A 14,472-nucleotide genomic window follows, 5' to 3' on the forward strand; every position below is an offset into this window, starting at 1 on the left:
TGTTCTGGGTTGCTATCCAGGATTTTAATTCCCTCTGTACAGAAAGCTGTCCATTGATCCTATTAAAAGATAGTTTAGAAATCATTAGAATTGTATCCTGTTTCAGTTGTAGATGGCTTTGAAATTAATACTCTTTTTCCTATTTCCCAACCCTCCTTCTCAAATTAGGATTTAGAGGAGCAAAGCCGGTTGATAGCTGCTTCCAGCAGATCCAACCAGAACAGTGGAGAAGGACAATTCGTAGTCCTTAGCAGTAGCCAGTCTGAAGACAGTGATTTAGGAGAAGATGGAAAGAAGAAGAGAGAATCTGAAGCCTAAGGTTGCCTACCTTATGAAAATTGGAATCATGGATCAATCTGGTGAAATGGCACGAGTTGTACAAGAAGTGAAATGCAGGTGGAGGGTCTTCTGTGTCATATAAAAAACTTCACAATATGTAGACCCTATAATGCCTTGATCATTCTTTCTCAATTAAGTGATTTCCATTTTCATGTCAGTATAATTTCTGTATGCCAGATGTAGCATGGTGATGCTACCATATTTGTTGCAAAATTCTGTTTTCTCAAGGCTTCTCTGCAGTAAGGAAAAAACTGTGGGGTTTTGTCTCCACTTATCTCTCTGTGCAATTGACTGCTCTTGAAGCAAAACTCAAAACTCTCATTGGACTTCAACAGTAAATCAAAACTTGTTCTTTACATGCAGTGTGGACACCACCTTGCTGAAAACAAAAAGGGATGTCCAAATATGACAGTGCTAAGCTTTACCTAACTTGTTGCACATAACTGTTCTTAAATTTAGAAGGAAGAATCCTTAATAACATCAGTGAGATGTGCAGTAGTTCTAGATAGAAGGATCTTATTTTTTGTTTCATATTGCACTGTATGATACTGTCTTGATTGCTTTGGTGAATATAATGCTGAAAGACTGCTTTCACCAAAAGGAAAAGATACTGTCAGAGCTAGGTAGGAGATGAGATGCAGTTGCACTTTGCTGCATGAGGAATGCATAAAGCATTCCTTATCAAATGATAAGAATAATGTATATACTCTTGTAGCACAAGTGCCATGTTCTTGGTTTTTCCCCAGTAGCGTAATGAAAAGCTGTAAGCCTTTGAGTTCACTTTTTATAAAACAGTCTTAGAGTTGCAGGAACATCTTGAATTCCATCATTTAAAAAATCTAATGCATATGTAAATGCCTTGCCACCAGTACACTGCACTTACTGAAAAGGAGGTGAAGCTCTTTGAGTCTTCTTATGGAAATTAATTTTACAAACAGAATGTACTTAGCTCTGAAGTAAGAGCATATGCTAATCCTACATCCTAGAGTCAATCCTGTAAAGTGTGTTTCAAAGCAGTATCTGTTTACAGCCTCTAATCCAAACTCCATATTCCATACCCTGTGTAATATTTATTTTGTATAGTACTAAATGTGCATTCACCTTTTGCTCCAGAAGAGAAAACTTGTTTGAAGAGAAATATTTATTTTTGCACTAATTACTATAAATACTAAAATCCAGTGGAACAGAATATATCTCTCTAATAGTGGCATGAAAATAACAAAGTGTAGAAAGAGAAGAATATACTTATACTCCAAGTTATAATATAACAGTTAAGAGTGTTTTACGGTTTGTTTCAGGGCATTTCTGGTGTTCAGGAATGGAAGCAATTTTCAGAACAGCTCCTGATCGGCTGGTGATGGCACAGCCCTTCATAGCTAGAGCTGCTCAATGCCCATGCAATATGTGAGGAATCTCAGGACCTCTCTGCTCCATGCCTGTAGGTGCAGGGAGGGATCAGTGTCCTTAGGCCTCCTCATGTGCTGGAGTGGCCCCATGCTGGCAGCAGTTTCCTTTTGGTGCACAAGTTCCTGGTCTCTGGCTCCTGTCGTGGGAGATCAGGGGCAGTAGTGCAGCCTTTGCAGCACTGGGCAAGATTGACAGAGCAGAGCTCCTGGAGCACTGCAGCCTGGGTGAGGGCTTCAGAACTGGGGAGGGGGTGACACTATCCCTTCCTGGAGAGCGAAGGGGAGGCTGAGTCTCCACGTTCTCTTCCTGAGTCAGTTAGCAAGTCCTGCTCCAGTACATTTTTTTGTCCCCAGAGTAGCCTGTCACTTGCAGAAATGTTGCTGTTGCCCAGTCAGACCAGATGGCATTGCCCGGTGGCCCTATTTGCCTTGAATATTGTCACATGGACCACACAACATCCGAGGCTTTTGTCTGAAGAAAGAGTGTCATTTTTATTTTGTCCTCTGTTCTCCACTGTCATCCATAGGACACTTCATATTCTTGCCAACAAAAGGTACAGAGGCAGGAAACCCTTTTTTTCTCCCCCCTTTTTGTGCCTAAATCCTGGCTTACAGATCATTGCATGGTAGCCAGGTTGTCTCTGCAGATCGCTCCAGTTCACGTTTCTCTGTTGGTTTTCACTTACTGCTATTTCTCCTTTCTATCAAATAATATGGCAGTGTAGCTCAAGGTTACTGGGTCTTACTGTATCTTCCTCAGGTACCTGCTGAAAATGAAGTGGTTTTGGAACAGCACAGGAAGAATAGGGAATCGGTGGTCTCCAGTTTCCAGAATGTAGTCACCCAGCCTGTCGATTGTGTTGAGTAGTTTAGCTGCAGTAGCCCCAGCTCCATATGCAAGAGTTAACAGATTAGCAGTCTCATCAGAAAGCATTTCTGATGTGTAGCCTGTTTTGCATTAGCCTTATTGAAGACATGTCAGAAAATTGAATGGCTGCATTTTTTCTTGAAACCCACCATTACTATTTCAGACATAAATCTGTAAAGATGATGAAGAAAGCAGGAGAGGAAAGTTGGCAGATGAACTTGCTGTCATAGAGGATTTTTCAGATTTAGCAATGCATGAATGGAATTACTCCATTTGCATAGGTGGAAAGCCTGAAAAGCAATTAAATGTAGTTCTCTAAAACCACATAGGAGTGAAGAGTATTTTGTTTGTGTCGGAGGACTAGAACCACCTCAGGGCAAAAAATAGCTGCTGAGGTTTTATTCATGCCCTCCTCCCGAAAGTCTTTAGTACCTTGTTTCCTGTGAGGTTTAGAACTGCATCGTTGGAGAACACTTGTTCATTAAAAACAAAGTGCTTAATATTTTTCTTGAAAGTAGGACTTTTATTATCAGCATCTCATGTCCTGGGTAGGATTTCAGCACTTGAGCATTTTATTATTTTAAGTAAATTACTGGTTGGTTTCCTCACCTGTAATTTATAGCTCTTGTTTAATATTGCCTTTTACTTACAGACTCATGTTTCAAGCACTTTGAGCTGAAGTTGTAGTTTGCAACATGTACATCTATCAGTATTTCAGACACTCCTGAAAATACTGTTTCAAGTACCTGATTTGAAAGTGACTTTGCATTGGTACTGCAGCCACAGTGTTGTTGAGGACTGTTTTTTTTATGTTGCTAATTGAAGCCTTGTAGTTCCTGCCACATTTTTCCCCTTAGGTAAGGGGATATTGAGTTTGTTACGCTAGATAAATTTACATGCTGCAGACCAAGCAAGTCTTGCTGCCCATTGTTCCAAGCTACATACATTTTTTATGTATGTAATGGCATGAATATATCAAAAGTCTGCTTATGGGTATGCATTTTATTGCATTATAGTTAATACGCAGCACTCCTCTGTGGCCACTAACGGCTTTCTCCAAGTTTAAATCAGAGGACAAGTTGAGTCATATGCAGTGTATCCATATATAACTGGTTATGAGCAAGTAGTGTAAACTAATTTGAATATGACTGTCTTGTCATACTTCCTTCATCTCTTTAGGTCTGAAATTGTATAAAGACAATTTACTGTCTAACAAGTAATATTTAGGAGTTAAGAAACATTCCCCCTCTACTGTGCTGTCAGATTTCATCTTTATATAGATGTAAACACTGAGCTAACATTTTGCAACAGCTGAAGCTATTTTTGGACCTATAATTTATGTACATTGATATAAAGAAGCAAATGTGCCTGCACGTAAGTTTAAGGTAAAATCTGATCAATTAGTTGCACAGAATTTGGGAGAAGCCAATGGAGAAAACTATGTCACAATATAGTCTCTTGTTATTTCAGAAGTAATTCACATAGAGAACGAAAACCTGTCTCTGCTTAGTGAATTTAGTAGAGATATTGTCTAGTCTAACAGTGAGAGCTGGTATTCTATATTCCTTCTGCTGCTCTGTTTTACAGAATCTCTTGCAAGTCAATCAAGGCCTCTGAGGCTTTTCTCTTTAACCCAGTAGTAAGTTGATTTTTTTGTTTTCCTTGCCACAGTGGTATGTAAGTTGTCATGACAAGAACAAGTCAGTGTGTCATTGTGAATGCACTTGTGTTCCTCATGAAGTTTCTATTGCAAGCCAAGGATTTTGTACTACCTTTCAGGTCATTTTTATAATAGAGTGGTCAAATTCTTCCGATGATATTCTGGACTGGTCCTGTTCTAGTGAAGTGTAAGTGATTTTTGCAATGTTTGAGACCGACTTGCACATTTTCCCAGAATAGCTGTATTAAAAACCTCCAGTGGCATATTTGTGTCAACTTTGATTGTTGTATAATCTTGGAAACATGGATAGTAAACCTGCTGTGCCAGGGCTTCAGTCAATGTTCTGTTGATTAAATAAAAGCTTAACTATAGGAACTTTCTGGGTGGGATTTGTACTAATCAAAAAACCTCCTGCATTTTTCATACCACTGACTTCCAGGAAGTTATTGGTGATAGGATGTGTTCCCTTCCTCTGAACAAAGTTTTAACACGTAGTTATATTGCTGTTGTCAAAGTGTATCTCCTCTTAATTCTAACCATATTAGGCAGATAACCTCAGAGGAAGTTATTGTACTTGGGAATGCTGATAACTTGTTTTTGCAACAATCAAAGACTGAACAGTAGAAGACTATTCTTAAACATCGTAACTGCCTATTGAGCACACGTTAGTGTGGTCATCTGACAAGGTGTAGCACTCTGCAGAGCTGTGGTTATAATGGTCAGAATTCACATGTACAGAGGCTTATATATATACCAGCACAACCATTAACATGGGTACTGATACATATCTTCGTGGGCTTTGTTAGTTTATTGTATGATAAACACCATGTAAAAAGCAAATGGTCATAACTACATCATGGTTAAATTTGTATTTTATAAGGTTTGTAGATTTTTCTGGGGAAAAGCAGACTTTTGGATTATGTAACTTCTGTGATAAAGATGCATGTATAACTAGAAAAAAATCTATGCTTACTTGATAATGAAGGAATAAATACTACTCATGCCAAGTGTGTTGATAAACTGTCTTTTTTCTAAAATACAGACTGACAGCAGTATTTTTAGGAAGAACAGGCTCTGTGTCTGTGTGTACACTGTAAGCCTTCCTAAGACAACTGTGACTGCTGACAGGTAGTGCTCCAAAAGCCTACACTCCAACTGCATGAAGAGAAACTCCTAAAATTGCAAGCATGCCTTTAGCCAGCACTGCAGGAGGAAAACCTAGTTCTAGCAAGAGCAATCAAAATACAGGGTGGACAATACATATTTGTACCAGAGACTTAGGTGCAGAACTAACACAGCTGACAGAAATAGTGCCTACTTGCTGTACCATTGGTATTTTGCGCTAGCTGCTGCTAAGCAGAGGTTTCTATGGCTGTTAATCCCATTTCACTGCTTAGAATGTGGGATTGCTTCATGGAGTGAGGGGGGAAAGAAAACTGCAACATAAGATGCTCTGCAGAACTTCACTGTAGGACTTCAAAATAAAAATTGTAGAACATATAAAAACTTACTTCTTGGCAAGAGAAAGGGAAGGACAAGAGAAACAAAAACACTATTGTTAGATGGCTGACCTTAAACTAAACCTTGAGTTTAACCCTGCAGTAGGGGTACTGTTACCTGTCATGACAGGCTTTAACTTAGCAGTAACAAAGGCTTGTGTTTTGCAGTTCCTTAACTTGTCCCACTAAGCATTTGAAATACTATTGCTGTAGTTTACAGATAGTTTATATTCCAGTAGATAGGTAGAACGTGATCACTAATACTTACATTTTGGGGTTCTCCCTATTTTCTTCAGGGGGTGAAGGGGAATGCTGGTATTCTTTAATATATATAAATCCCAGCAGAAAAAAGTCTTATTCATGCCAATATGCCCTTCAAACTATAGAACTAATACTTATGTACATTTGAGGTGATAGGTGCCTGTGAAATCTTCCTGTCCATAAAGGTCATATTCCTTGTATAGTACATAGTCTTTCAAGCAGTTTGGCAGTGGAAGGAAGGTCATGAAGACCGGACAACGGAGGCGCAACCGGCCCATGCACATCCGTATCTTCAGACGACAAAGATGCTTAAGAGAGCGAGGATTTGCTAGAAATGAGAAGGCAAGATTGATATTAATTAGTTTATTAAATGTTCTTCAATTTATTTATTCAATACTCTGCAACCTTTCAAAAGCTTTCCTCCCTATTTTGCAACATATCCATTGCAAATAGATAAAATAAATCTGGGTGTCCCTGGGCACCCTGACTGGTCAGGATCTACTCTTTTTGTCTCAGCCCATCCAGCTCCCAGTTAAATCAACATCTTTTGTTTCTGTCAAGTTGGCCAAATGTAGGTTAATGCAAATTTAAGGAGTAAAGTTTAGGGAAAGTACTTTAACCCCAAATAACTGGTGTCAGTTTTCTGTTGACCTGAAGAAGCTACTAAAAGTAGGATTTTGAGTCACTACTTCTATGTACAAGCAAAAAGGAAGTAAAATTAATCTGGACTATAATTAAATCACTCCATTAAAAATAGTGGTATGTTAAACTTGCTCTATCAACTTGAGGCAGGGGGAAATGGTTTCCTCCCCTTTAAGAGGATTGTGTTGCCTGTGTTGCAATTAAAAGTTCACAAGTGCTCTAAATAAATAGTGCAGTTACTGTGTTAGACTTCCAAGAGAAACTTAGTTTAAATCCTACATAGGCTGACGTTTAAGAGGTCTCTTAAAACATAACTTATGGCCTAACAAGGGACAAGAAAAGCACAGTCTCAGGTAAAGAAAACTAAAAGGCAGCTAACAAAAATGGCCCAAATCCCCAGTTTGTCTTCCCAAAGGCAAACATCAGATACTTACTTAAAATCAAATTGATGTCTGGCCAGAGTTCCTGTTCTTTGAGAACTGCTTCTAGCTTCCAGCAGATATGAACATGATCGACGTAATCTAACATTACTCGCACTACTTTCCCGGACAAATGCTTCAGCCATGACAAGGTTATCACTTCACAGAACTGACAGAAACAAAATGTTTAATAGATAATATTCAACACTCCTGTCAGTGACTTACACCTCTGCAGGGCAAGAGTTAGGAACAATGTGCTATGATACCGGGCAACCTAGTGAGCAAGCCTGGATGTCCCTGCTTTCAGAGCATGAACAAGACCATGGTGGGCAGCCAATTCTGTACTGACCAGTAGCATATTATTAGCTAGATTTCCACCAGTCAAAAATAACATTTATGCTCATCTGTTGTCACGAATCAGGCCTCCCTGCAACACCTATTTAATTTTAAAGCCTTGTCTATTCCTATCTTTGTCTATAAACTGTCATACAGTTTCAAAACTTCCTTTTCTGGCATTGCATCAAATACATTTTCATTTAGTTTTAGGAAGGCTATTGGAAGTAAAGCAACATATGAAGCCATCTGATAGACTTACCGTTGTATCTTTGATAACAGTCGAAGTCCATCCATCAGTCACGTACTGGGAATGTGAAGCACTTCCCTGAGGGCAGTCAAAGCAGCGGTGCACATCATACCCATAGTTCATCAGCATTCTTAACATGACTTCATCTTTCAGAGCATACTGCAGAGCTGATGGAAAATGTGTTGTATTCACTCTGCAGAAGTAGTTGACATTTGCCCCATGTCGGAGCAGTAGATTCATTAACTCATAGCTGCCCATCCTCAAGGCTATTTGGAGACAGTTGATGGGATCTTGGTTTGTGAGGGCTCCAGCATTCAACAGCAACTGTGTTGAGTGGATATCCCCGTTGGAAACAGCAAAGTACAATGCAGTTTTCCGGTGGTCATCGTAGCCTTTGCGAACTCTCTGATCCAGCATAAAATTGGCATCAAAACCAGATTTTAGAAGAAACTCAAGGCACTGAGGATGTCCTCCTGCTGCTGCTGAGTGAACTGGACTTATCCCACTTTCTTTAATGGCCTCAAAATTAGTAACTGGAACTAGTATTTTTAAGGCTCTGAAGAATTAAGAAAGAAGAAACAGAATCTGAAACACACTGGTTCACCTACCTCGAGCTTTGAATTTCTTTGTGTTGCTGGGCTTCAGAATTCATCATGAAAGTATAAAACTGTCTTAATTGTCCAAACCAGTACTATGGCATGCTATACCTCTGCACTGGCTTTAACTGCTAGTAGTTAAATTGTTAGCCAGAAAGGGATACTGACTTTACACTTACTACACATAAAATACCATTCTATTATACTAGTATTCATGAACCAACCCATTCCTTGCTAGATGAATGATTCCTTCTCAACAGAAGCTTTTCCTAAATGTTGAGAGCAGAGTGTTACTGCTTAACCTGTAGGAATTAGGGAATCAACAGAATACATTATGACATAAATACATATAAGATATAATTTAATATAAACATTAAAATTTAATTTATATAAAACAGTACCATAGGAATTAAGATTCCTCAGATTCTTAGCCACGATTCAACATTTCCACTATTGCAGACTTGTTTCTCACTTACTGATTGTGATTTTATCATAAACATCTTCCAGTAACCTTTCTGTCTTTAGAGCAGGGATAACCCTTATCCCCTCCATCTAGTTGTTTATTTAATACATGTACCTTCCTGTAAGTGGGTGGAGATTAGGCATAGCCAAAGAGATTGAGGGGATCCCAAGAACCTCAGCATCAGACTGGACAGTCTTATTATTTGTGACAAGTGGGGAAATACTACAGGAATTATGTTCATCCTAGAACGATGATGATTTTATCCTGACTCATCTCTTGCATTCAGACACAGATAACACATATTTACAAGGTAAAATGGATTCCTTCTACAAAACTACAGATTTGCTGCCTGCTTCAAATAAAGTAGAATTAGCAAAATTAGTATTTCTGGTGTCACCATTACTTGATTTTTAAGTATATTAACTTACAGAAAGTGTCCTCTGTATGCAGCTCTGTGGATTGGCAAATGACCTGAGTGCTTTGGTACATTGGCATCAGCCCCATATTCCAGTAAAAGATTCAGAGAATCTGGATTTCCTCCTCCTGCTGCTTCAAATAACACAGAAGCACAATCCATTGCCTGTGAAAGAACATCTGCACCTGGAAAGAAACAGCAAGGATTCTCACAGTGGTCACTGCAAATATCCAGCAGTAATTTAATATCTCCAACCGTCCAATGACACAGTATTGTGAAGGCTACATGTTGCTATATCAACCTACTGAGCTGTAAAACAGAACCACAGAATAGTTGTGGTTGAAAGAGACCTCTGGAAACCACCCAGTCCAACCCTGTGCTCAAGCAGGGCCAGCTACAGCAGGTTGCCCAGGACAGCATCCATTCAGAGGTTTAGTATCTCCAAAGATGGACACTCCACAGCTTCTCTGGGTGACCTGTTCCAATGTTCAACCACCCTCGCAGAAAAAAGTGTTACGTTCAGACAGAATTCGCCAGGTTTCAGTTGGTGCCTCCTCTTCCTACAACATCCTATTGAAACATACAACATTCTATAGAAGCCTATAGAACCATCCTATAGCCTTCTCTTCCTACAACATCCTACAGAATCAAGTCTCACCTTTTTGCAGTAAGAGCTCCATAATTTCTGTATGGCCAGCCCTTGCAGCCAGTGCAAGAGGTGTGAGCCCATATCCACTACGAGGGTCAGGGTCTGCTCCAGAACGAAGGAGAAGCTTTACTAGATCCTTCCTGCCTATTCTGGCTGCCTCATGTAAAGCAGTCCTCTTGTGGAGACACTGCAAGTCCACTTTTGCACCAGAATTTATCAACAAGGAGGCAATCTCATACGAATCATGTTTAATTGCTGTAAGACAATAAGGAAAATGTCAACCAGAATGTTATTCCATACTATTCTATGCACTATGGCTTCTATTACGCAGCAGCCCAGGAAACCTCAAGCTGTTCTTGATAGTGCTATTTATGCACTGAGGAATGTCACACTACACTAAAAGGTTTAACTTAACAAGTCTGTTCCTTGTTTCCAGGATAACATTAACTATACAAATGAATAATTTTATGGTAATCTCTTTTTCTTTCTCTAATCCCCTGTTGTGTTTGGTAATGCAACAGAATACAACTTCCCTTGCCACTAGACAGAGATCATATACAGGGGACTTGGTGCGGTCAGGATCTGGCCTGCTCAGAGAGCTCTACTTAATCTTCATAAGCAATTACCATAATACAAAATTAAATTTAGAATTACTGTGTCACATGCCTTCTTAGCTTAATAAACCTTATCTGTTAAGTCAGGAGGGATCTTAAAAGAGTCATTTGCATTGGCTCTAGTGGGTGGAATGAATAGGCAACACTTTTCCCTCCTTCTCTCTTTGATCTTCCAGGCTGTGTGGGATAGAATAGTGAGTGCCCTTCACCAAGACAGATTAGGTAGAGGAGCTTCATGTGCCACAGCTACTTGAAATACCACTGACAGCACACTATAACCTCTGATACCCCATTATCTGTAACCTACATGACTGCTTTAGTTAAATTTCATAAATCCCCATCTTAGGGGACAGTGCATTTTAATATACTGCACTTCAAAAGTATCTAGGAACTCTCTACATCTTTCCTAAGAAGCTTTAGCCTAGCAGCCTAGTCTAGCCTAGCTAGACTAGAACATTTTTTGCTCCTTATAGCAAAATATTTTAGATACTGCTTTGAAGACAAATATGTCAAACTGAAACCTAAAAGGTGTAACTACAATCTCACCTCATTCCCCCACCTCTCTGCCCCTAAATGAAGTATTCACCTATAACTAAAGGAGAATCTCCCTCTTCATTCTTAACATTGGGGTTGCAGCCAATGAGCAGGAGAAAGCGGACATTTTCTACAAAGCACTTTCTTACTGCCACCAATAGAGGTGTTTCCCCTTTTAGAGTGGTCTGTTCCCATGTAACAGCACAGGAGGCTGAAATACAGAAAAGCAGAACACATTTGAAGCTGGATGATTCGTCAAATACAACTTTGTAAAACTTTCTGGTGGGAAACCAGAAGGATTCTGTACCTTTAAAAGTGATTTCAAGGATATTCTTATTTAGCTGTGCTGCAGCTTCATGCACTGGAAGCCAGCCTTGCTGATCTGCTTCTTCAAAAGCAGAACTGTGCCTTACCAACTTCATCAAGGCCTCCTCTTGGCCTGTGATATTTTAAGACAGACACATATCCCATTACTCATCATAAAACAAAATTTAGGCAACTGATATACTGAGTGCCATCTATCCCATCAGTGTATCTGGAATAAACAACTTGTTTTTATCAAAGTAATTTTTTCTCACAGGGTGGTTTACATGAATGGAACAATCAATGATTAATATTGACTCACAAAGCATTTTCTATTATACACTGAAAAAAACTTACAATAGAATGACTAAAATAGTTCAAATGCAATTCTCTCATGAGCAGTAATGCATTAAAGTTTAATGTATAAACAGATGTCCTATTGAAACTATAGGAAAAATATTTAGGTATCCAAAAGTAAAGTTAAGCTGATTTAACAGGGATGAGACTAATCTCAACAATGATACCACTCAACTGATTCCTAGGGGTATAGGCTTAGTGTGGTGTATTTGTACTTAACTGCCCGAATTGCTGCAATTATCTTGTCATGTTCTTTACTTGTAACATACTGGAAGCTGCATAAACAGAAAAAGAAAAGAAGAAGTAAAAATTAACATGAATTCAGGATATAATTATACTTTAATTTAAATACTCAGTTCTAGACTACATGTTAGACTTCTGTAAGTTATGTATGTTTTTTCAGGGTTTAATATATTAAAACACTTCTTTTGTTGATCTCCCCTTGCCACTGTAAATACTGGAGTTTTCACACAAAAGCCAATAATTAACTACTAAAATGAAAAGCTACCATACCAATGTATTTCTATATCACTTCTTCATAAAGCTTGTACTCATTTAGATATTGATGCAAAACATCACCTGGATGTTTCATACATTCCATATTTTTGAGGAAAGGGGAATATTTTTTCAGAGAGAACTCAGAGCAAGTGGTTTCCAGTACCCATGAGACAAGGTCAGAGCAATACAACATATGGAATTACAAAGGAAAATAAGGTTACTACATGCTTATAGTAATGCCAAGAAAACACCCAAAATAGAAGTAATAACTTACGACCTTTTTTCCTCTGTTGTGCTGCCACTTGGTTCAATTTTATGCCTATCTTGTAAGCTTTCCTGAATAGCTTGTTGGGTAGGGATTTCATCTTCAGAATCATCATTGAATATATACATAGAATCATACATGGCAAATCTGCACAACCTGGATCACTTTTCATAGGAAAACACTGCTTTTTAATAGGAAGCAGATGTTAAATCTTCAGGTTAAATCTGCAGCAAAAGAAACAGCAATCACAGTTTAAGTATCAAGAGAAATTAAACTTAGTTTAAAACAAATTAAGAGAACTTCTCCCTCTCAAGGTCCACCCTTCTCCTGAGTATTTAAGTTTGTGCTCCAAGGAGTTACTCTATTTATAACACTAAAGAGTAAGAGTAAAGGTTTTCTATTCCAATGGGATGTGTTAGATTTGCCTCTGTTCCACAGACTGAACATACAGAATAGCTACCTGTTCTGGCATTGCTTACTAGAAAGCAGCAAAAAATAAGTAAAATTCAATTTAAGAGTCATTCCTTCTTAAATGCTTTAGATACTCAAATAACATCACAATGTTTCCTTAGCAGAAAACCTAAAGACTGGGGTGGGGGGGAAGAAAAGGGGGTGTGAGTGAGCAACTGCCTGGTTCTGAGTTAGAGCTGGGCTTAAATCATGACAATATGCAATAGGAATTGGTATTTTTTTCAGTTTGTTCACAGAAGGCCTGGAAGTGAAGGGCAAGTAAAGGACATGCATTTAAAATAATAAAAGTTATTATGTTAAATAATAAGTTTTGTTCAAATTGTTTCAACAATTACATTGTTAAGACTGTCTCTGTAGTCAAGAAAGTATTATAGATTTGTGCTATATGTATCAGCCCAGCTGATAGGGATATTTGTAAGGGATATATATAAAAAATACTGCAGCATATACAGGCAGAAATAAAACACACTGGTGTAATCACAAGGGAGTTAATAATAATGATTAAAAAAACCCAAACAACTTAAGAATAGCATTAGTTAAAAAAAAGTTTGCTAAATTGAAAGAGTTCAATTTAAAATATTTTTACCCTTTTAACATTGTAATAAAAACAATGGAGCATAGAAATAAATCCAGTTGATACTATCTGTTAAGTCTAAATGCTAAAACTTAAGAAGAAATCAATCATTAAATAGTATTACGTATGTAGGTATACACTGTTCTGTGCATAAGCAGTCACACTGTTCTTGTGTATATTCACCTACATGCACACATACATACATACACATACATAGATTAAAATCACAGATGTCCTGTTGGACTCAAAACTCTTATCTGTTTTACCTTAACAGAACTTCCCCTTCTGTCATTCAAGAGAGTTGTCCTGAAAAAGGAACAAAAAATACAGGGAAAAGTAAAATAAACTGAATATGTAAATCGAAAGCAAATAAATAGATTAGCAAAATTAATAAGCAAAATGAAGGAAGTTGCCAACATGCCACTCAAAAAGTTTGGAATAACTCTAGAAACAACTTAAAGTTGAGCAGCAGTAATTCATAGCAAACCTGCGTTATTTGTTACCTGATACACCTGATTGCAAGGCCTTGCTCTGTAATTGCACATGCAGCAAAAAGAGAAATCTATTGAGAAAATGTACAATTAACTGTTAGTGTTTTATTATCCCTACAGTATAATAAACAGATGAAAAGTTTAAATCTAGACTAGTTCTATTTTGCAAAAAGTCTAGTAATTTTCCTATGAATTGAGAAAATATACTCATTTTCCTCACCTTCTGAAAGAGAGAAGACCTTACACTTTGACGAAGTGATTATTAAGTTGAAAGTGATATTTTCAGGACTGAAAATGATCTCAGTAGAGCCCATGTCCATTAATAGCTCACTATAAATACCTGATCATAAGATACTCTGGGACTTTATGTTTCTTTCATATGGGTTAGCTATGTTTAATAATCTGACCTGACAAATTGTGTCAGAAAAACAAGGAATTACGAGTCTGGTTTCTTTGTAAAAATATTCCTGTTAAAAGTTTTTGGAATGAGAATTTCAGAACTGTAAGTAGTAGCTATTACACTATGGAAAGAAAATTCTTCAGTGCTTTCCTAAGGGAGTAAACT

General features: G+C 38.0%; 2 protein-coding genes across 2 annotated transcripts in view; one reads left to right on the forward strand and one right to left on the reverse strand.

The window, feature by feature from the left end:
- APPL1 (adaptor protein, phosphotyrosine interacting with PH domain and leucine zipper 1) overlaps nucleotides 1-5,282 on the forward strand; it is a 26,980-nt gene extending 21,698 nt beyond the window's left edge. The window contains exon 22 of the mRNA XM_005145823.3: nucleotides 169-5,282. Within this exon, the coding sequence (XP_005145880.1) occupies nucleotides 169-318 (150 nt within the window). The 3' untranslated portion in view covers nucleotides 319-5,282. The remainder of the gene's footprint in view (nucleotides 1-168) is intronic.
- Nucleotides 5,270-13,697, reverse strand: ASB14 (ankyrin repeat and SOCS box containing 14). Its single transcript, XM_013128208.3, has 10 exons — nucleotides 13,683-13,697; nucleotides 12,384-12,595; nucleotides 11,833-11,883; nucleotides 11,256-11,392; nucleotides 11,001-11,159; nucleotides 9,810-10,055; nucleotides 9,165-9,336; nucleotides 7,690-8,233; nucleotides 7,110-7,263; nucleotides 5,270-6,361 (listed from the first exon to the last, which is right to left on the reverse strand). Exons 2-10 carry the CDS (start codon nucleotides 12,509-12,511, stop codon nucleotides 6,168-6,170), a joined length of 1,785 nt encoding a protein of 594 aa, XP_012983662.2. The 5' UTR covers nucleotides 12,512-12,595; nucleotides 13,683-13,697; the 3' UTR covers nucleotides 5,270-6,167.
- Nucleotides 13,698-14,472: the final 775 nt, after the last annotated feature.

This window comes from Melopsittacus undulatus, chromosome 9, assembly GCF_012275295.1.
Source record: "Melopsittacus undulatus isolate bMelUnd1 chromosome 9, bMelUnd1.mat.Z, whole genome shotgun sequence".
Classification (NCBI taxonomy): domain Eukaryota; kingdom Metazoa; phylum Chordata; class Aves; order Psittaciformes; family Psittaculidae; genus Melopsittacus; species Melopsittacus undulatus.